At 37.5% G+C, this 22567-nt stretch overlaps 1 protein-coding gene across 1 annotated transcript in view; it reads right to left on the bottom strand.

Moving 5' to 3' along the window:
* The window catches only part of RPS6KC1 (ribosomal protein S6 kinase C1), a 176355-nt gene that overhangs the window by 126546 nt on the left and 27242 nt on the right, over nucleotides 1-22567 (bottom strand). The window contains exon 4 of the mRNA XM_058539841.1: nucleotides 3947-4062. Within this exon, the coding sequence (XP_058395824.1) occupies nucleotides 3947-4062 (116 nt within the window). The remainder of the gene's footprint in view (nucleotides 1-3946; nucleotides 4063-22567) is intronic.

Here is a 22567-nt window from a genome sequence, read left to right as displayed (position 1 = left end):
AACAAATGGTCCTGAGACTATTAGATATTCACGTGCCAAAAGATGTATTTAGACTGTCACTACACATGTACAAAAAAATTAACTGAAAATGGATCACAGAACTAAATGTAAGACTAAAACTTCTAGAAAAGAACATAGGGTTCTTGACTTTTGGTTAATCAAAGAGTTCTTGGATATGACAACAAAAGCATGATCCAAAAAAGAAAAAAATTGACAAATTATACTTCATCAAAAGCAAAAACTTTTGCATTTCAAATGACACCATTAAGAAAATGAAAAGATAAGCCATAGATTGAGATAAAATATTTGCAGATCACATATTTAATAAAGGACTTGTATCCAGAATACATTCTTACAACTCAATAATAAAACAAACAACCCAACCAAAAAAGGATAGATTTTAATAGACATTTCACCAAAGAAGATATATGAATAAACACATGAAAATATGCTCAACACCACATCAGTCATTAGGAAACTGAAACTAATACTACCGTGAGATACCACTATACATGTATAATTTAAAAATCACACAATACCAAGTGTTGGTGAGGTTGTGGAATAACTAGAGCCTTCACACATTGCTGGGGAATGTAAAATGTACAGTCACTTTGGAAAACAGTTTGGCAGTTTCTTAAAAACTTAACTTAAACTTACCATAAGACTCAGCAATTCCACTCCTCAGGATGTACCCAAGAGAAATGATAACATATATCTACACAAAGATCTGTACACAAATGTTCACAGCAGTATTGGTCAAAAGAGCCAAAAACTGAAAACAATCCAAATGTCCATCAATTTGTCAATGGATAAACAAAATGTTGTATAATCTATACCATAGAATACTATTCAACAACATAAAGGAAGGGAATACTGATAACATGATGTAATGCATGAAACTCAAAACATTACGCTAAGGAAAAGAAACAAGAACAAAGACCACATATTGTATGATTCCATGTATTTGAAAAGTCTTGAAAAGGCAAATCTATACACCGAAAACAGGTAAGTAGTTGCCCAGCGATGGAGACAGGAAAAAGGATTGCCAGCAAAAGGGTTCAGGGGAACTTGCTGAGGTGATGGAAATGTTCTAAAATTGGATAGTGGTAAAAGCTGCACAACTCTGTAAATTTAGTGAAAATCATTGTATTGCACACTTACAATCGGTAAATGTTAAAGTATAACACTGTAAAAAATAACACTGTATAACACTGTAAACAATAACACTGTAAAAAAAAAATAATAACCAGCAAAGAGTATGGTGTGGAAAGGTACAGATGAAAAAAATTGGCAATATACTGATAATTTTTGAAGCTCAGCAATGAGTAATGGAGCCTTATTATACTATTCCTTCTACTCTTGTGTATGGTAAAAAAAAAAAAAAAAAAAAGTGAACCTAACCAAGTGTCTATATGGTTATTTGCATGTGGTATCTATCATCGGTGTTTCTACAAAGAAAAAAACTGTTATTGTAGCACACCCTGTGGACTGGCTACCCAAAAACCTCCCCTCCATACCTTCATCCATAGTCAGAGCTGGAAAACGAAAAGAGCCATCTGCCCAGACTTCTCTGAAGCTAAAGATAGTCCTGTGACCCAGTTCTGGCCAATGAGATGTAAGAAGGACTACCTCTGGGGAGAGTTTCTGGGACAGCTTTTAAAAACTGCCATAATTCTTTTGGCCCTTTGCCTTTCACACCCAAACCCAAGAACCTAAGTCTCTGATGACATTATTGAGCTCTGTACCAGCCCTGTCCTATCTTCCTCACTCAAACTCCTTCTTGTTGTATGAGACAAACTCCTTTCTTATATGGCTCGCTTTTTTGTTGTTGTTGTTTACTTGCCGCTAAATAACCTTCAAAGACCATATTTTTTTTATCTCTATTTAAAGAGAATGAATATCACTGCCGTGATATTACCAGATCAGTATCCCTCTCCTGCCCAGCACACTGCTTAAGATTTTTCCAAGATTAACTTGACTTCTGTTTAACTACCCAATCTTTTCTTCCTCTTCGTCTCTCATTTCAAAGCCTAAAAATAAGAGTCTTGCAGCAGTTACAATCATGAATTCCCAGATCCAAAAGAAATGGAATGAATAGGTAACTTTTATTTAAATTGTCCAAAGTCTACAATCTGACTTCTATATCCGTAGACTGATTTTTTTAGCCCTCCGCATGTGTTAATTTGCATGACCACCTTTGTAATTTCTATAAAGCAATATTCTTCTTGCTTAATAATGTTGCCCTTTTCTATAAGCACAGACTCCTTGTCACATAGAAATAGCTGTAACCAAGAATAGCAGAGCTAAATACTGTATCAATTTGACAGGCCTTTTATCCTTAAGATCTGCATTAAGTCATAAGCAGAAGCCAAGTTCATCATCTCAGCCTAGTTTGAGAGTAATGAAAAATTAGGCAACAAAGTCAATCAGCAGGAATCTTACTGCAAACTTTTCTATTACTAGTATTATTACTATAAGCCATAAGTTTACAATATCTTTCAAAAGATCAACTTTTGGGGCCAGCCTGGCAGCGTAGCGGTTAAGTTCAGCATGCTCCACTTTGGCGGCCCAGGTTCATAGGTTCGGATTCCAGGCGCAGACCTACACCACACATTAAGCCATGCTGTGGAGGCAACCCACATACAAAATAGAGGAAAGATTGGCAAAGATGTCAGCTCATGGCCAATCTTCCTCAAGCAAAAAGAGGAAGACTGGCAACAGATGCTAGCTTACAGCCAATCTCCCTCACCAAAAAAAGGATCAACTTTCTTCAGTAAACTAAAATAGGTCACAAAAAATAAATTCCTTTTTAGATACACTAGCATCAGGAAAATTAAAAATCCCACTACTCATATACCTTGTTGGCTATATGTTCTAAGAAATTACATTTATACAAATGAGTAGATTTTTAGTTAAAGAAGGAAAAAACATTATGGCATAATCACCTAGCTTTTTTATAGAAGGCTAAATGCAGTAAAATATATAAGACTATAGGAGGAAAATTGTGGCTGTCAAAGACATTGCTATCAACCAACAACTTGCACAGATTCAGTTCAAAATAAATCAGAAAATGATTATTAAAAATAATAAAGTACTTAGAATGAAGGCATTACATGTCAAGAAACTTAAAACGCTAATATCCAATGATCTCTGGTAACATAATTTGTACTAGCCTAACTCTCTAATATTGTAGAGTGACTATTTTTGTTCTATCTTTACACAAATTAGTATAATTATAACAAATTTAATATAGACTTGTAGTGGTTTCTATTCCAAAAAGAAATCGACCACTGAAAGACATCTCAAAAAGTGAAGATAACTACTGGAATTTCATGATACTTAAATTTTTTTTCAAAAAATGTTTCAATTATGATGGAGTGAATCAGATAATCTCTAAGCCCTTCACATCAATTTTTTAAAATTTATGAATCAAAAATCTTATACATTTCTACACTAAAAACAGAATATACGCCACAGACATTATTTAGCTACTAACCTCTACTTATTTTAGTGAATAATGAAATTCAAAGGTAAATGACATTTTCTGTCTAAAAAAAAAACTTGAATTGTGCTTTACTATAAATTAGAAAACAAAGGTATTTAATAAAATACAAAATAGGGCCGGCCCCATGGCTTAGCGGTTAAGTGCACACTCCGCTACGGGCGGCCCAGGTTCGGGTCCCAGGCACGCACCGACGCACCGTTTCTCTGGCCACGCTGAGGCCATGTCCCACATACAGCAACTAGAAGGATGTGCAACTATGACATAGAACTATCCAGTGGGGCTTTGCGGCGGGGGGAAGGAGGAGGATTGGCAATAGATGTTAGTTCAGAGCCGGTCTTCCTCAGCAAAAAAAAAAAAGAGGAGGATTGGCGTGGATGTTAGCTCAGGGCTGATCTTCCTCACAAAAGTAAAATATAAAATATTTCAGAAAGACTTCCAAACCTTGAAAAAATCTTCAAGTTGTTTACTGTTATAGAGAGCGGGAATATTGGCAGAGAACTGTAGCAGATCTTCAGCACATTGTCTTCTCTCTTCAATAACAGTTTCATCAAATCGTCCTAGAATTAAATAAGAATCAACACTTAAGGAAAAAAGGATCAAACACCGCTTTATGACAGTTTATGTTCACAGATTAGAAAGCAGCAGCACGCTTATCACTGCCTATTTGCTGTGCTTATTATGCAGTCTTCTGAAGTCAAGACTAGTCTACAACTGGAATCAGCAGCACTCTCACCAGAAAAGAAAATAGTGTTTCTGATAAAGCAAGAGGCAGAGGTGTCAACTGATAAATAAGTGGTGCAGTCACAACCTAAGGCCTGTCAAAGTAAGAAACTTACCACTTAAGAAGTTGGTGATTTGAAACTAAAGTTGAAAAGAGAATTATAAAAAACTCAAATGGTTTTCTACAGTAATTTAATACTGTAATTACTCATATAATTTTCCCTTTCCAACTCTTTTTGATTTATAGCGGAGTTGAAGAGAGGAAATTATGAGAATTATCTGTATATCAGTAGGGTCAAAAATCTCAGTTTGAAGCAAAAAGCTTTTCAGCCAAATTCTGTGTGTGATGCTGTCAACATACATGACAGCATACTTGTGAGAAAAAAAGAGAACACACACAGCACCAGTGAGCTCTGCTTCATAAGGTGATCGAAAGGTGGTTTTCATAGAATTTTTTTTAATGATATATACAATTTGAATGCTGATAAGACATTTTAAAATATTATTTTATACTAGTCTTAGATCAGATTACTGGCTGGCATTTGTCACATGCCAGGTGTCATACTGATTGCAATAACAGGTTTAAAAAAATACAAAATCAAGAGCAGCAGCATCACATACTTAAACATTTCAAGTGGCTTTGCAAAGTGTTAACAGAAAATTGAGGCAGAAACAGATTCCTAGTTATCGAACCCAAGGCAAGAATTTGAAACTGAACCACTAAATACTCTCAGTTCAATGTGTCTCATGTTTATGGCAAAGGGTCTGCTTCATGATAACTAAAAGAAACGGTTTTAGAGTTAGACTTGGGTTCAACTACTAGCTCCATCATTCACTAGCGACAAAAATCTTAGACAGATTATTTCATCATTTGTAAAATGGAGAAAATGAACAACGTACTTAAGGCTCCCAATTCCATGCCAGGCACATAGTAAGCACTTAATAAATTAATCATGATGTCTTTGAACCACCAAGTACCATCATAGCGTCTACCATACCGAACATGCTAATTAACTTTTGTTGACTATATGAGTGAATAACGGAAACTAAGAAAAACTTTTTAGCAAAAAAACTGTCTTACAGTGGAACATTCTATCCTAGAAGATGGTCAGTCATCTTTCACTAATAAAAAAATCTTAACAGTGGATCCATAAACAACCCCCTAGGCTTAATGGATGGGTTTCAGAGACACAATCCTACAAAATTTCGTGCGTATGTCCACAGGTACATTTTTCTAGGGAAAGGGATTGTAACTTTTATCAGCATCCTCAAAGAGCCCAGGGCCCAGTAAAGGTTAGCAGGCCAATGGCAGTCAATTAGAGGATTTCTAACATCCCGTATACTGCTTTATTTACTATGGAATAGGCTGCCAGTTGCTATTTCAATATCTGTTCTCACCTTCTTCCTTAGCAAAATAATCTCCAATTTCTGACTTCGGACATGGCGGCACAGTAAAAAATGACTATAATTTCTAGCTTCCCTTGCAGTTATATGTGGACGTGGACTAAGTTCTGGCCAATAACACATAAAGTTATATTATGGCTTCCCAGAAATCTTTTTTAGAGATAGCTGATATACACCCTCTCCTCACCTTTTCTTCTCTCTCCTTTTCCCTTTCCAGGAAGGACTATACCATGGGAAGTTAAAAATGACACAGCAACAAGGCAGGAGCTTGGATTCCTAATCACTGTAGAGCTGCCCTGCCTGAGGCTACCTCCAGATCTTATCCCATGAGAAAGAAATTGACTTCTATCTGGTTTTAAGTTTTGTCACAAGTAACCAAACCTAATATAGCCCTTTATGCTAAATCTGTTTTCCTATTAGTTCCCAGTTTATATGCAAGAATTAAATTAAACTCGACTCTCCCAATGACAAAAGCATATCTAAAATGACACTGCTAGCTTACCTATCAATAATATTATCTGGAAACAAACTCCCCAACCCATAAAACAAATTCTCTGGCCAGAAAACAATCTAAATTTTTCAATCTTGGGGAAAATCCATTGGCCAAACAGGTTAACATGACAGCTAAATGTCTATTATTCCTTTTTTTGCCTAAAGAAGAAATTAAGTACACTCTAGTGCTTATGATTATAGTCCAACATATTTATCCTTTAAACAAAAAAGTAAATTCTAGGGCCTGTGAATTAATATTAGTAATTTTGTGAACATCTATAATCTTAGGACAGAAACTCAGAAAATGCATGCGTAATACTATGTTCTAACCCACAAGACCGACTGATATTAACTTTATTTTTTTTTTAATTTATTTATTTATTTAGCGTGTGTGTGTGTGCGCGCGTGTGCGTGTGTGTGTGTGTGTGGAAGATCAGACCTGAGCTAACATCTGTCACCAATCCTCCTCTTTTTGCTGAGGAAGATTGGCCCCAAGCTAACATCCGTGCCCATCTTCCTCCACTTTATGTGGGACACTGCCACAGCATGGCCTGACAAGCAGTGTGTTGGTGCGTGCCCGGGATCCGAACCTGGGCCGCCAGCAGCGGAGCGTGCACACTTAACCACTACGCCATGGGGCCGGCCCCCAATATTATTTTTAAATACATTAACTACTTGTTGAGAAATTTTAATGGAAAATTCCCTGACATTTAATGACACCCTAAAATAATCTTATTTAGTAGCTGAAACAAATACATAAAAATTTGGGAGCTTTAATCCTAGTGTGATCCATGACTCATCCCACCTCCCCATTAAGCTAGACTAAAATGCTTAAGCAACAGATATATCAACTTCTAAATAGAATAAATATGTCAAAAGCACATCTTTGTTGTACTTCTATTGATCTATGCATTTCTATTCCACTAAACTTGGAGAAGCAGAGATGAATTAAAACATTTTTCAGAGCGGAACACAACCAAAAATAAGGTTCAATTACATTGAATCCCATCATCAGAACAAATATGATGAAAGAACATGCTCATTTCTTTGTTCCTAAGATATTTCAGAATAACAAAAAACAAATAGTATTGGTAGTGTAAACAAAGAGAAGTAGATGAATTTTAATGCAACAACTACTGGCCCTAATATCGCTAACAAAGCCACCTAATTTAAAAAAAAATTTTTTTTAAGTAGCAAGATTCAACAGTCATCCTAATGGTAGACAACACCCGTAGCAGCTGTTCTCTAGTTGTTAATCCTTTAATATCATCAAAGCATCACTTGAAAGGCAGCCACAATGAGAAATCATAAGGAGGTGATGCTCTCATCATTGCTTTAAATTTCCATTCACAGAGTCAATGTTTATTTTCCTGCAAACAGCACAGAAAAATTACAGGTAATCTACGATAGAAAATGCAAAACAAATTTTTCTTAAGAAGATTTACTGGGCAATATTATATATTATGTATTATATTATTTGTGTATGAGTGTGTATATTTTATATATAAGCCACTCTCCTGCTCACAATTGTCCAACAATGGTTTGTTTATTAAAAGCTGTGGGGGGAAAAATTAAACTCAAACATTCTAACTAAGCTGGTAAATCAATGGAAATAGTCTCTCTCTTTGATTTGTAAGTTGCCTTTGTGATCTTCTCTATGTTTTTTATTATTATTATGCAGAACTCCTAGATAACAGAGTTTACAATTTTTTTTAAACCCAAATGTCAACGATCAAAAACTAGTTATACAGAACTAATAGTTATCCTTGACCAGTAAGAAACTAACCAGAAAAGCCTGATGCTGATTCCCAAACGTATCAAAAATTCATTCAGAGTAAAAAGAAAGAGAGGCCAAGGTTCTCAGGCGTGAATTCCCTTTAGCCAACAGCAGCAAGAACACACCTCTAGTTAAACAAATTGGAGTTATTACTTCTTGCAACTAGGAAGAATATATACCACTGGGAACCCTGGGGCATTTCACTAAGAGGGTATTAGAAAAGACTCATCATTTGGGTTTGTGTTAGGTGCTTTCAGAAAAGTTCACGGAAGTGGGGCTTGCCCTGGGTAGGATGCTGTCAGGAAGTGGGGGTAATTCTGTGACTTCTATATAACTCTATGATTCTATGATTCTAATAAATCTTACTATTAGGCAAGAAGAATGAAGAGAGGCTAAGGTTGCAGTTTATAAAGAAGCAGCAGTCACTCACAGTAGCCAGGATGAAGATATGCTTGATCATTTTTGTGACTTGAACAGTGTTCGTGTTTTTGTCTGTGTTCATACATGATTACGGAGTGGTCCTGTTTTCGTCTTGATCTAAGGACACAGAGTGGACTTGTCTAATGCTCATGTTCTGTGAAACTGCTTATGTTCAACAAGAGAACAACAGACAGGCCAACTCTAAGAAACACCAAAACGGATAGGTAGGGCGCCAGCCCGTGGTGTAGCGGTTAAGTGCACGTGCTCTGCTGCTGGCGGCCCGGGTTTGGATCCCGGATGCACGCTAATGCACCGCTTATCAAGCCATGCTGTGGCGGCAACCCATATAAAGTGGTGGAAGATAGGCACGGATGTTAGCCCAGGGCCACTCTTCCTCAGCAAAAACAGGAGGATTGGCACGGATGTTAGCTCAGGGCTGATCTTCCTCACAAAAAAAAAAACAGATAGGTAGTGCCAGACCAGTTCTTTCTTAGCTGTCAGGAGCTGCTTTATTTCCTTCTCACATGAAATCAAAGCCTAATGAAATATAAAACAAAAACAATGATCTAATCATGAAAAAAAAATCAGACAGATCAAGATTGTGCAATCTACAAAACAACTGTCTTACACTCCTTAAAAAGGTCAATGTCATGAAAGACAAAAAAATTGCATAAGGAACATTCTAGATTAAAGAAACAAACCTAGAGGCATAATCTTCGATCCAAAAAAAAATCTAAAAAGGACATTTTTAGGACAAGTGGGGAAATATGAATATGGACTGCATATTTGGTAATATTATTGTATCAATGTTAAATTTCTTGAGTGTGATATGGAATTGTGGTCACAAGGAAATATGAGAAGTAGGTGTGAAATGTCACAATATCTGCAACTTATTCTCAAATGGTTCTGGAAAAAAATGAGACACACATACATACAGTTACAGAAGAACGTGGCAAATTGTTAACACTCAGTGAACTTGAGCAAAAGTGTTCACTACATTATTCTTTTGGGTTTTTTCCTGTAAATTTGAAAATTTTCCAAATTAAAAAAACTGGAGAAAAACAAAATGAGATAGGTGCTATATTGGTGAGATGTAGAAATGGAAGAGAAAAACAACCAACTCAGCCTAAAGGAAACATAGAGAACTTCCTAGAAGAGGAGGGAACCACAAGTCTGAAAGGCTAACCAGAAACTTCACAGTAGAACACTGCACCACTCAAGAAGGAGACACAAGAGAGTTCTGTACACGAGAGGAATGATAACTGAGCAACAGATGATAGCTAACAATAGCTGATACATGTCGAGCACTGAGCTAGACATGCTACAGATACAATCCTCAGAACACAAAAGTATTATCCCTATCTTACCAATAAGAAAACAGACTCAGATGTTAATTTGTACAAGATCACACCACTAGTAAATAATGGATAGAAGATTTGGGCCTAAATCCATCTGATTCCGAAAGGCATGTTCTTTTCACTGTACCACTAGAATAGTAACTACATATCTGATGGTTCTGTAAATTACAACAGGACTTTCTTTTGCTCCTGAGGTTTACATACTAAAAATTTGAGAGTAGCTAAAAAGATAGATGATTAACCAAAAATCCTCCACACAACCACAGCTGCTACCTGCAGGGTTCATTGCCGTTATCAAGCATCACAAATGGACTGTACCATTTATTGAAAGAGATAAATTGCTTACTTACTAAGATAAATAAGAAACTTTCACTCTATAATATGAAAGGATGTGCAGAAAAGTTGACGATAATCCATCAGCAACAGACAATAATAGCTAAGAACCTCAACCAATTTAGAACCCACTCCCTTTTACCCAGTGACAAGCTTATTGTTTAAGAAGCTGGGCTGTGTATCTTCCAACATGAAAGTTAAAGGTATATGTATGCAGTTAAATTCCACAGCACAGAAGGTACAAGGCAAAAAATAAAAATATCCTTCCTCCCATGCCCACAGAGGTTACACACATTATACAAATGTGTGTAGGTATGTCTTCACACAAATATATATGTCTGTCTAAACATAGATGGGATCTTACTACACATATTGCTGTGTAACATTTGTTTTCTGTATCTTAAAAATCTATCTTAGACATCTTTCTATACCAGTATATATCCAATAGTTGAAGATTCTATTAATTGGTTAAATTATGGCGCATCCATACGATCATATATTCGTAACTGAGAAAATTCAGTTTATTTTCAGTTTCCTCCTACTGAAAATGTTGCAAGAACACCCATGTGCATGTCCATATGTGTGTGCACATATCTGTGTGTTCTCAAAATGTGGTCCACAGATTGCGGGGTCCCCTGAGGGCCTTTCAAGGAATCAATGAGGTCAAATCATTTTTATAATACTACTAAGACAGCAGTTACATTTTTCACCACATTGACATTTGCACTGATAATCTAAAAGCAATGGAGGTAAAACTGCTGACCTCTTAGCATGAATCAAGACGATGGCACCAAACTAAACTTACTAGTAATCATCATATTCCCTACTGTCACTCACTCATATTAAAATCTTTTTAAATGCCAGTTTCATTTAAGAGTGTCCTTGATGAAGCAGTAAAAGTTATTAACTTTATTAAATCTCAACCCTTGAGATCATTTCTTTATAAAAGTCTGTGGGGAAAAAAAAACTATAACTATTGAGCCTCAGATATTTGGCAGATATTTTCTCAAAAATAAACAAAGTGAGCCTGACACTTCAAGGAAAACTATCAACAGGATTGTTGTCAGTGATGAAACTCAAGCTGTCAAGTCACTGTGAGCTTGATAGCTTCCCAATACTCAAAAAATTTCCTTTAGAGATAAAATATTAATAATTCTTTGATATTGTATAATGAAATGGGTCAAGACTTGCAAAATCTGCATAACTCAGGGAACCAATATTTTTCAAATGACCAATGCATGACGTTATAAGTTCATGCATCAGTAAAAGATCCGTTCAAATCTAAGACAGACCAATGGATCTCAATACAACTAAGTACCAAAGGTTCACTGATAGGGTTTCAGATTCCATAATGCAGCTAAACCTTTAAGAAATACTACTTGTCAAACAGAGTGGTGGGATGAATTAAAAAACAAGACCCAACAATATGCTGCCTCCAGGAAACACATCTCAGCTCCAAAGACAAACACAGGCTCAGAGTGAAAGGATAGAAGACAATACTCCAAGCTAATGGCAAACAAAAGAAAGCAGGTGTTGCCATACTTATATCAGACAAAGCTGACTTCAAGATAAAACAGGTAATGAGAGACAAAGAGAGGCAATATATAATGATAAAAGGGACACTCCACCAAGAAGACATATTACTTTTAAATATATATGCACCGAATATAAGAGCACCAAGGTACATAAAGCAACTATTAACCAACCTAAAAGGAGATATTAACAACAACACAATAATAGTAGGGGATGTTAACACCCTCTCATCAATGGACAGATCATCCAGACAGAAAATCAATAAGGTAATAACGGACTTAAACGAAAAACTTGATGAGATGGACTTAATAGATATATATAGAGCACTGCATCCAAACACAGAAGATTACACATCCTTCTCAAGCATGCAGGAAACATTCTCAGGAATAGACGATATATTGGGAAATAAGGCATGCCTATATAAATTTAAGATTGAAATCATAACAAGCATCTTTTCTGACCATAATGCCATGAAGCTAGAAATTAACTACAAGAAAAAAACTGGGAAAATGACAAAGCTGTGGAGACTCAACAACATGCTACTAAACAACCAATGGATCATTGATGAAATTAAAGGAGAAATCAAATCATATCTGGAGACAAATTAAAATGAAAATACACCATACCAACTCATATGGGATGCAGCAAAAGCGGTCCTGAGAGGGAAACTCATAGCAATACAGGCCCACCTTAACAAACAAGAAAAAGCCCAAATAAGTAACCTCAAACTATGTCTAACAGAATTAGGAAAAAAAGAACAAAGCCTAAAGTCAGCAGAAGGAGGGAAATAATAAAAATCAGAGCAGAAATAAACGAAATTGAAATTTAAAAAACAGTAGAAAGGATCAATGCAACAAACAGCTGGTTCTTTGAGAAGATAAACAAAATTGACAAACCCTTAGCCACACTCACCAAGGAAAAAAGAGAGAAGGCTCAAATAAATAACATTAGAAATGAAAAAGGAGAAATTACAACAGATACCACAGAAATACAAAAGATTATAAGAGAATACTATGAAAAACTATACGCCAACAAATTGGACAATCTAGAAGAAATGGATAAATTCTTAGACTCATACAACCTCCCAAAACTGAACCAAAAAGAAATAGAGAACCTGAATAGACCAATCACAAGTAAAGAGATTGAAACAGTAATCAAAAACCTCCCAAAAAATAAAAGTTCAGGACCAGATGGCTTCTCTGGAGAATTTTACCAAACATTCAAAGAAGACTTAATATCTGTCCTTCTCAAACTATTCCAAAAAAACAGAGGAAGATGGAACACTTCCCAACACATTCTACGAGGCCAACAGCACCCTGATACCAAAGCCAGACAAAGACAATACTAAGAAGGAAAACTACAGACCAATATCCCCGATGACCACAGATGCAAAAATCCTCAGCAAAATATTGGCAAACCAAATACAGCAATACATTAAAAAGATCATACATCATGATCAAGTGGGATTTATAACAGGGACACAGGGATGGTTCAACATCCACAAATCAATCAATGTGATACACCACATTAACAAAACGAGGAATAAAAACCATATGATCATCTCAATAGATGCAGAGAAGGCTTTTGACAAGATCCAACATCCATTTATGATAAACTCTCTCAACAAAATGGGTATAGAAGGAAAGCAACTTAACATAATAAAGACCGTATATGACAAACCCACAGCCAACATCATACTTAATGGGGAAAAACTGAAAGCCATCCCTCTGAAAACAGGGACAAGACACAGGTGCCCACTCTCGCCACTGTTATTCAACACAGTACTGGAGGTTCTGGCCAGAGCAATTGGGCGAGAAAAAGGAACAAAAGGAATCCAAACAGGCAACGAAGAAGTGAAACTCTCGCTGTTTGCAGATGACATGATCTTATACATAGAAAACCCTAAAAAATCCATTGGAAAGCTGTTAGAAATAATCAACAACTACAGCCAAGTGGCAGGGTACAAAATTAACTTACAGAAATCAGTTGCATTTCTATATACCAACAATGAACTAACAGAAAGAGAATTCAAGAAGACAATTCCATTTACAATCGCAACAAGAATAAAATATCTAGGAATAAATTTAACCAAGGAAGTGAAACACCTATACAATGACATTGTATAAGACATTATTGAGTGAAATCAATGATGACATAAAGAAATGGAAAAATACTCCATGCACTTGGATTGGAAGAATAAACATAGGTAAAATGTCCATACTACCTAAAGCAATCTACAGGTTCAATGCAATCCCAATCAGAATCCCAAGGACATTCTTCACAGAAATAGAACAAAGAATGCTAACATTCATATGGGGCAACAAAAGACCCCGAATAGCTAAAGCAATCCTGAGAAAGAAGAACAAAGCTGGAAGCATCACAATCCCTGACTTCAAAACATACTACAAAGTGATAGTAACTAAAACAGCATGGTACTGGTACAAAAACAGACATACAGATCAATGGAACAGAATTGAAAGTCCAGAAATAAAACCTCACATCTACGGGCAGCTAATCTTTGACAAAGGAGCTAAGGACATACAGTGGAGAAAGGAAAATCTCTTCAATAAATAGTGCTGGGAAAACTGGACAGCCACTTGCAAAAGAATGAAAGTAGACCATCTTTTTTTTTTTTTTTTTTTTTTTTTTTTTGTGAGGAGATCAGCCCTGAGCTAACATCCACCAATCCTCCTCTTTTTTTGCTGAGGAAGACAGCCCTGGGCTAACATCTGTGCCTATCTTCCTCCACTTTATATGGGACGCCGCCACAGCATGGCTTACCAAGCAGTGCGTCGGTGCGCGCCCGGGATCCGAACCAGCGAACCCTGGGCCGCCGCAGCGGAGCGCGCGCACTTAACCGCTTGCGCCACCGGGCCGGCCCCAGTAGACCATCTTTTTACGCCATACACAAAAATTAACTGAAAATGGATCAAAGACCTGAAGGTGAGACCTGAAACTATAAGACTCCTGGAGGAAAATATAGGTAGTACGCTACTCGTCATCAGCCATAAAGGGATCTTTTTGAATTCCATGTCTACTCAGACAAGGGAAACAAAAGAAAAAATAAACAAGTGGAACTTCATCAGATTAAAGAGCTTCTACAAAGCAAACAAAACCAGCATCAAAATGAATAGGGAACACACCAGCTGGGAGAAAATATTTGCAAAACATACATCTGACAAGGGGTTGATCTCCATAATATATAAAGAACTCACACAACTGAACAACAAAACAACAAACAACCCGATCAAAAAATGGGCAGAGGAAATGAACTGACACTTCTCCAAAGAAGATATACAGATGGCCAAGAGGCACATGAAAAGATGCTCAACATCACTAATCATCAGGGAAGCGCAAATCAAAACCACACTAAGATATCATCTTACACCCATTAGAAGGGCTATAACCACCAAGACAAAAAACAACAAATGTTGGAGAGGCTGTGGAGAAATGGGAACCCTAATCCACTGCTGGTGGGAATGCAAACTGGTGCAGCCTCTATGGAAAACAGTGTAGAGATTCCTCAAAAAATTAAAAATAGAAATACCTTATGATCCAGCTATCCCACTACTGGGTATCTACCCAATGAATCTGAAATCAGCAATCCAAAGAGGCTTCTGCACCTCTATGTTCATTGCAGCATTATTCACTATAGCCAAGACATGGAAGCAACCCAAGTGTCCCTCAACTGATGATTGGATAAAGAAGATGTGGTATATATATACCATGGAATACTACTCAGCTATAAAAAAAGACAAAATCTTCCCATTTGCAACAACATGGATGGACCTGGAGGGTATTATGTTAAGTGAAATAAGCCAGAAAGAGAAAGACAAACAGTACATGATTTCACTCATATGTGGAAGATAAACCAACACACAGACAGATAGAACTGTTTGGTGGTTACCAGGGGCTAGGGGGGTGGGGGGTGGGCACAAGGGGTGGAGGGATGCACTTATATGGTGACTGACAAACAATAATGTACAACAAAAATTTCACAATAAAAAAAATTACAAAAAAGAAAAGAAATTACTTGTCAAGTTTTGGTGTATCAAAGATGAATATCTTCAATTATCTGAAAAGCTATAAAATTTTCCTCCCTTTTTCAACTACATCATCTTTGTCTGCCTGAATTTTCTTCATATACTTCAACCAAAACAATCCATCACCACTGACTGGATCCAGAAGCAGATACAAGACTCCAGCTGTCTTCTTTTAATCCAGGCATTAAAGATTTGCAAAGGTAAACTAATACTACTCTTCTTAATATTTTTTTTTTTTTGCTTTAGAAGTCATTTTTCATAAAAATATTAACATGTATTTTTTTCTTATTTAATACAATAATATTTTTTAATTTCTAGTATGGTAAGTATTAATAGGTACAACCACATAAACAACAGTTCTTCAAGGTGCTTGATAATTTTTAAGAGCATAAAGGACACTCCTGAGACCAAAACGTCTAATAATCATTGATAAATATCTCCTATGCAGACATGAGAACAGATGTGTAGTAAAATTTACTAAAAACAGAATTGCTAGAAAAAGGTATATTTCAAATTGTCCTCCAAAAAAACTACAAATTTATACTCTTTCTGTTGTGTATCTATGTCCCCACACTAGGTATATCAAACTTTTTAATTTCTGCCTTGCAATTGACTTTCAGTGATATCATTGCCTATTAACTATTCCACCTCTTAAATCTTAACTCCTTCTTTCTTTTTTTCCAACTTATTTTCCAAGCATTTATATATCAGATATGGTCCTACATGCTGAAGATATCCCATAAGAATGAGGCAGTCTCTAAGTCACACAGCTTACCGTCAAGTAATCAGAGAGAAAGGGGTTGGAAGAGACAGTTAAATACAATATGAGGGAGGTTTCTTACTTTTAGAATATAAAAAAACACTTTTTGGTGTGGGTTTAGAAGCATGATTCTTAAAACTCTTCCCACTGGTGAATTTTTAAAACTATTTGCATCTTAATAATTAAAGTGCCACAAGACTTAAAAACTTGACAGTAAGGATGTCACATCCTAAAGCACTTCCCTTTCTCAGCTTCTGGATCATGATGCTCACTCCAACTACAAGACTAAGTTTCTTAGAAGACAGAGGCTATTTGAGTCACTGTATTCGCAGTGCCTATTTTTTAAATGTTTCTTGAATTAGACGTGCCCATAAAATTTCCAGATAATTAAGGGTTAGGTTGAAATTAATCAAAAAAGATTCTATTAATAACATATTTTTGGCATGTAATCATGCTTACCAGGCACAGAGCAGGCAAAATCATGGTCAAAAGAGGTAGTAGTTCAAGGGCAAAGAGCAACAACAACTTTAATCAGGAAAAGTGTCAAGAAAACAAAGGAACCATAGATATTGCATAATAACTATGAACAGAAGGCAACAGAAATGTGGAGCATCATGGAATATATGGGCTCAAAGACCAAAAACAAGCAGTCAAAGGTTAACAGCCTACAATAACAAGAGTCTGTGGATCCCCTAATGCTTAGTAGGGGAACAGGATGAATCGATGGTCCCATCAGAACTAACGGTTCTACTGCTACTGACCTGTTGCCCACATCCCTCAATTGTTTTTCACCTAAGAAAATACAAATGCTTTCTTTAATTATGCAACCAAGATAGCTTTGCTATTACTTATATTTCAAGATACTATTATATATCATAAATTGTTAATATTAAGTATTTGTTAAAATTAAAGAATTGTAGCAACAAGCTTTTGATGACTTGATTCTGGCATAAATGCTCCTGATGTTGCTATACTAGGTAAGATGCTCTGCATCTTCTCCCCAGATCTCAAGGAGCTGTGAAAGATGCAGAATATCCTGAAGAAGCAAGTGTGAAGCTCAGTGAGTACTGTGGTTCTGCAATCAGCCTGGAGAAATCCCTGTCCCCTGTGGACTACAAGCCAATGGAGACAGAATAATTTCAGATCACCCAGAATTCTTCCTGAGTCAAAGAGAGAGCATAACTAGGGTTCAGTCAAGAGACCAAAACCACACAGTGATTTGAAGAGGAAAAGTGTAATGTAAAGAATTATTAACTATGACAGTGGAACAACAAGAAAGGTGAAAAGAGAACTCTAAAGAATACCCCAGGGGAGAGCATCCAAGGAAGGAACAACTTGGGAGAGGGAACCTCTCCCCAAGGTTGGGATTCAGATCTTCTTGGATCTTGCAATCTGTGGTTGCAGCCACTGAGTGGGGGCGAAGTCAGCCGGGTTTCCCGGGCCAGAGCTGGTCCACAGTTGTCAGGAAAGCAAGAAAGACCCCTCTAGTGTTCAGATGGGATAAGGCTGCTGGCAGGTGGGCAAAAAGAGAGTCACAGTGCTGGGAGCCCACTCACAAGCAAGGCACCGCAAGGCCTGGGGTACAGAGTATCTGTGTCAGGAAGACCACGGGCAACAACTTTCTGGGGTAAAGTCAGGCCAAGGCTGGCATACAGGCATGCAGAAGGAAGCGGGGCATCAGGAGCCTGCTCGCCTACAGGCAACAAGGTCTGGGGTCTACAGTGTCCCTGTCAGGAGGGGCACAGGAAACAACCTTCTGAAGTACTAGCAGGCTGAAGCTGAGGGGCAGGTACACAGGGAGAGTCAGAGAGTCAGAAGTCCACTCTCCAGTAGGCCTAGGGTGCCTTGATGTGCTTAGCTGGGTGGCCACCAAACTGGCTGGGGCTGCAAGCTTGTTAAGAGACTATGTTCTAAGTATGTGGCTGAGGCAGATGCCTCTGGCAACAGTGCAGCAGAAGGCAAGAGAAAACAAAATCCAGAGCACAGTGGAAGGGGGAAGAGAAGCCCCTATCCTCCTGCAAAGTCCCTCCAGCGCCCTCTACTGTGAAGCTTAACAGCATACTCACTATAAAGCAAAAATACTTAGACTCCAACCCATTAATGCAGAATAGGAAATGAAAAAAGGGACTGGAAGCTAAGAGGCAATAAATGGATAACTGGCATGGCTCTCAGAATTACCAATGTAAGAGCCCCAGGGATTCCAGACCGATCTTGAAAGGCAGCAATCTCCCTAATGTTGACGACAAATATGGCTTGTATCAGAACATACTCGACAAAGCCATTGTAAAAAAATCAACATGGTATAGAAACAGGTATTAACATAAGAATAGCTAAATGCCACAAGAGAAAAATCTTTAATTAATGGCAATGCACACAAAAAGTTGTTATATATTAACAAAGACAGCAGTTAAATTTCACTGGGAAAAATAGAGATTATTTAATAAATTATCTTAGAACAGATGTCTATCCATCTAAAAAAAAAGTAAAATGGAGTATCATCTGACATCCCATTCAAACATAAATTCCACATCAATTATTAAAAGGATTTTTTTTAAGCTAAGAAAATCATCTCACAAGCAAACAGGTGTTGGAAGACATTTCTAATGAAGACCAGAAACCCAAAATCTTAGGAGAGAAAGAGGCATAAACAGAACTGAACATACAAAAATTTGTCTGGCAAAAGCTATCATAAACATAAAATATGTATATGTATGTGTATACGAAAATATATATGCACATATTATCTGTATGTACGCAGGTTTGTATGTAAATGGAAGTATGTATAATGCATGCATTGCACATACATATGTACATAAATGCATTATGTTTCATAACTCGAGTTGCTGAAAGAGCCTAGAAGCAAGTTGCAATGAGCATATCTACTGCCCAGATAGTGGTCTCTGCGGCAGCCAGGGTCCAGCCAGAAAATGGAATCCACATAGCAATGTGAACAGGGAAAATCTTATAAAGAATTATTAACTATTTACACAGGATTAACTACTACTAAGAGAGAATAAAAGAGAACTCTAAGGAATACACTAGGGTTGAGGGAGAGAAACAAAGGCAGTACTTGGAAGGGGCCTCCTCCCCAAGGCTGGAATTCAGATCTCACTGGAGACAGCGTGGCTGCACCACACTGGATGAGAGAAGTTACCTAGGTTGCCTCAGCCACATCTGTTCTATAGTAGGAAGGTCAAAGTCGGTGGGCAAGGAACTGCAGGTCAGGACTGGCAAGCAGGAAACTCTGCTGTGGTGCCAGCAGGCAAAGGGTGGAAGGCAGGGAGCTGCAGGCAGGAACTGACAACAAAATTTGCTGGAGGATCAGAACCACTAGGTATCCTACACACACGCCACTGGCAGCACACCCAAACCTACTTCCTACAGGGTCTCGCTAACACCCTCTACAGATTAAGTTTATACACGCCAGTTGGAAAAGTATATCCAACAAGGCAATGAAAGGTGGATATGGAGCTAAAATGCAATAAATTGATAACCAGCATAGTTTCTGATACCATTCCCCACAAAAAGCAACCAGAGCTCCTTGAAGAAATGGCTAATTCCAAGGCTGGAGCAGAATAAATTCAAGATGAGGACTGAAGTGCTTAAAAAAAAAAAAACCCATATGATAGGAAGAAGTCACAAGAACACAGAAGCCAGAGTAAAAGGGCTCCTACTGGTCAAAGCTGGGACAATTTGAGTATCAAAATAATTAAATACACTAATGAATTCTACACTACTAGGAAAAAAGTAGGTATATGAGTCTAAATAAATAATGGATAGATGGAAAAATATATAGCCAGATATGACACATAGATACAGACACACAGAAATATAGATACAAAGATATACAGATAAAGTGAGAAGGAAGGATAATGGCAAATGTGGGGTGAAAGGGGTTGCTGGAGTTAGAAAATCATTATTTTGTAACCATCATGTAAACATTAGTTCATGCAAGAATCATCAATGGATGCTACATCTAAGAGTGGGACATTTTCATGATTTTAAAAGTGTTTCCCTGGGGCCGGCCCAGAGGTGTAGTGGTTAAGTTCCCACGCTCCACTTTGGCGGCCCAGGGTTCATGGGTTTGGATCCTGATCCCAGCACGGACCTACACATTGCTTATCAAGCCGTGTAGTGCTGGCATCCCATATACAAAAAACAGAGCAAGACTGGCACAAATGTCAGCTCAGGGACAATCTTCCTTAAGCAAAAAGAGGAAGACTGGTAACAGATGTTAGCTCAGGGCCAATCTTCTCCACCAAAAAGAAAAAAAAATCAATTAAAAAAATTTAAAAAAAAAAAAGTTTTTCCCCAAAGGTTGCAAGCAAGCAAGAAAGGAAGGAAGGAAAGAAGACAAACATACCGTGTGTGATAGTCTGAAAAATGGCCCCAAAGATATCAGGTCCTAATCCCTGGAACCTGTAAACGATACCTCATTTGGACAAAGAGTCTTTGCAGATGTGATTAAGGATCTTGAAATGGGAAGATTACCCTGGTTACGCGGGTGGGCACTAAATGCCATCCCAAGTGTCCTTATGAGAGGCAGAGGGGCATTTCACAGAGAAAGCAATAAGAAGATGGAGCAGACAGAGGGCCTTGAAGATTGAAGTGATGGTGCCAAAAGCCCAGCCACCAAACACTGAAAGGCAAGGAACAGATTATTCCCTAGAGCCTCTAGAAGGAACACAGCCCTGCCAACACCCTGACTGCCGCCCAATAATACTGATTTCAGACTTCTGGCCTCCAGAACTGTAAGAAAATAAATTTCTGTTGTTTTAAGCCACCACAAAACCAGCCTTCCTTTTAGTTTCTCTCACCTGTCACATTTTACTATAAGCAGCAAGATATCACACCATACTTTATTAAACATGCTGGCTGGAAATCTTCTTAGCTAGACTACCCTGTTCATTTGTTCTTGTTTTAGCTTTTTGCTATTATAAACAACACTATAGTTAATATCCTTAATTGTACATTGTTGTGCAGATGTACAATATTTAATTAGGATAAATTCCTGCGAGAAGAACTGCAGCACCCATTTAGTACATTTTCTACTTTCCATATAACTGTTGGCAACAGTGTTGCTAAACTTTCTGCAACCAGAGAAAAAGGATCCTCCCCTTCCTCTGGTTTCCAATAACATTTACCTGATTTTCCTGCAAATCCTTACTTGCAGTTTATCAAACACCACGAGGCTTCTGTTAACAGCTTCTTCAAGACGCTTTTGGCCTCACTAACACTCTCCTCCAAGCCCACGGCTCATTCCAAAGTCACTCTCCACATTTTCAGGTTTTGTTACAACAGCACCCTACTTCCAGATAACAAAATCTATTAAGTAGTTATTGCTGTGTAACAAATTACCCCAAAACTTAGGGGCCTACAACAACAAACATTTACTATCTCACACAGATTCGGGTCAGGAATCCAAAAATAGCTTAGCTGGACGGTTCTAGCTCAAGGTCTCTCAGGAGGCTGCAGTCAAGTTGTTAGCCAGGGTTGCAGTCAACTCAAGGCTCTACTGGGCCTAAAGAATTTACATCTAAGTTCATTCACATAGTTGTGGCAGGTTTCAGACGCATGCTGGAGAGACCTCTGCTCCTCTTCACGTGGGACTTTTTATAGGCTTCTGGAGTGTCCTTATAACATGAGAGCTGGTATGCCTCAGTGCAAGTGATGACATAGTGAGAGAGGAAGAAAACTCCCAGGAGAGAAGCCCCAGTCTTTTGTAACCTAATTTCAGAAACGACAGACATCACTTTTGCCTTATGCTATTGGTCACACAGACCAATCCCTGGGAAGGGATCACACAAAGGTGTAAATAGGAGACAAGGATCATGGGGGGCCATCTTGTAGGCTGGCTACCATAAAAGGAATGCTACAAATGTTTAGCAAACTAAAATGTGGCATGATTTTGATTCACTGATGTAGTATAAGGGGAAAAAAAGACTCTATTTAAACATTTTTCTTATATTGGCACAGTATCATCACAATTAAACTTGGAGAACAAAACGTAATTGTGGTACACTTTCTGACTCTATAATGAACAATATTTGCATAGTCATAATAATATAAATGTTACATATAATGTTTATTAAATTCCAGATTTGAGAATAATCCTATAGATTAAGTACGGAAGCTTAATTATGATTACTGAACAGAATATAAATATTATCACCTTTGACAAATGATAAAATATGAGTAAAGGTTTTAAAAATTAAGTGGTGA

The sequence above is a fragment of the Diceros bicornis genome, chromosome 4, assembly GCF_020826845.1.
Source record: "Diceros bicornis minor isolate mBicDic1 chromosome 4, mDicBic1.mat.cur, whole genome shotgun sequence".
NCBI lineage: Eukaryota > Metazoa > Chordata > Mammalia > Perissodactyla > Rhinocerotidae > Diceros > Diceros bicornis.
Note: the sequence above shows the minus strand (reverse complement) of the source record. Positions and strands in the feature narration are given on the sequence as shown.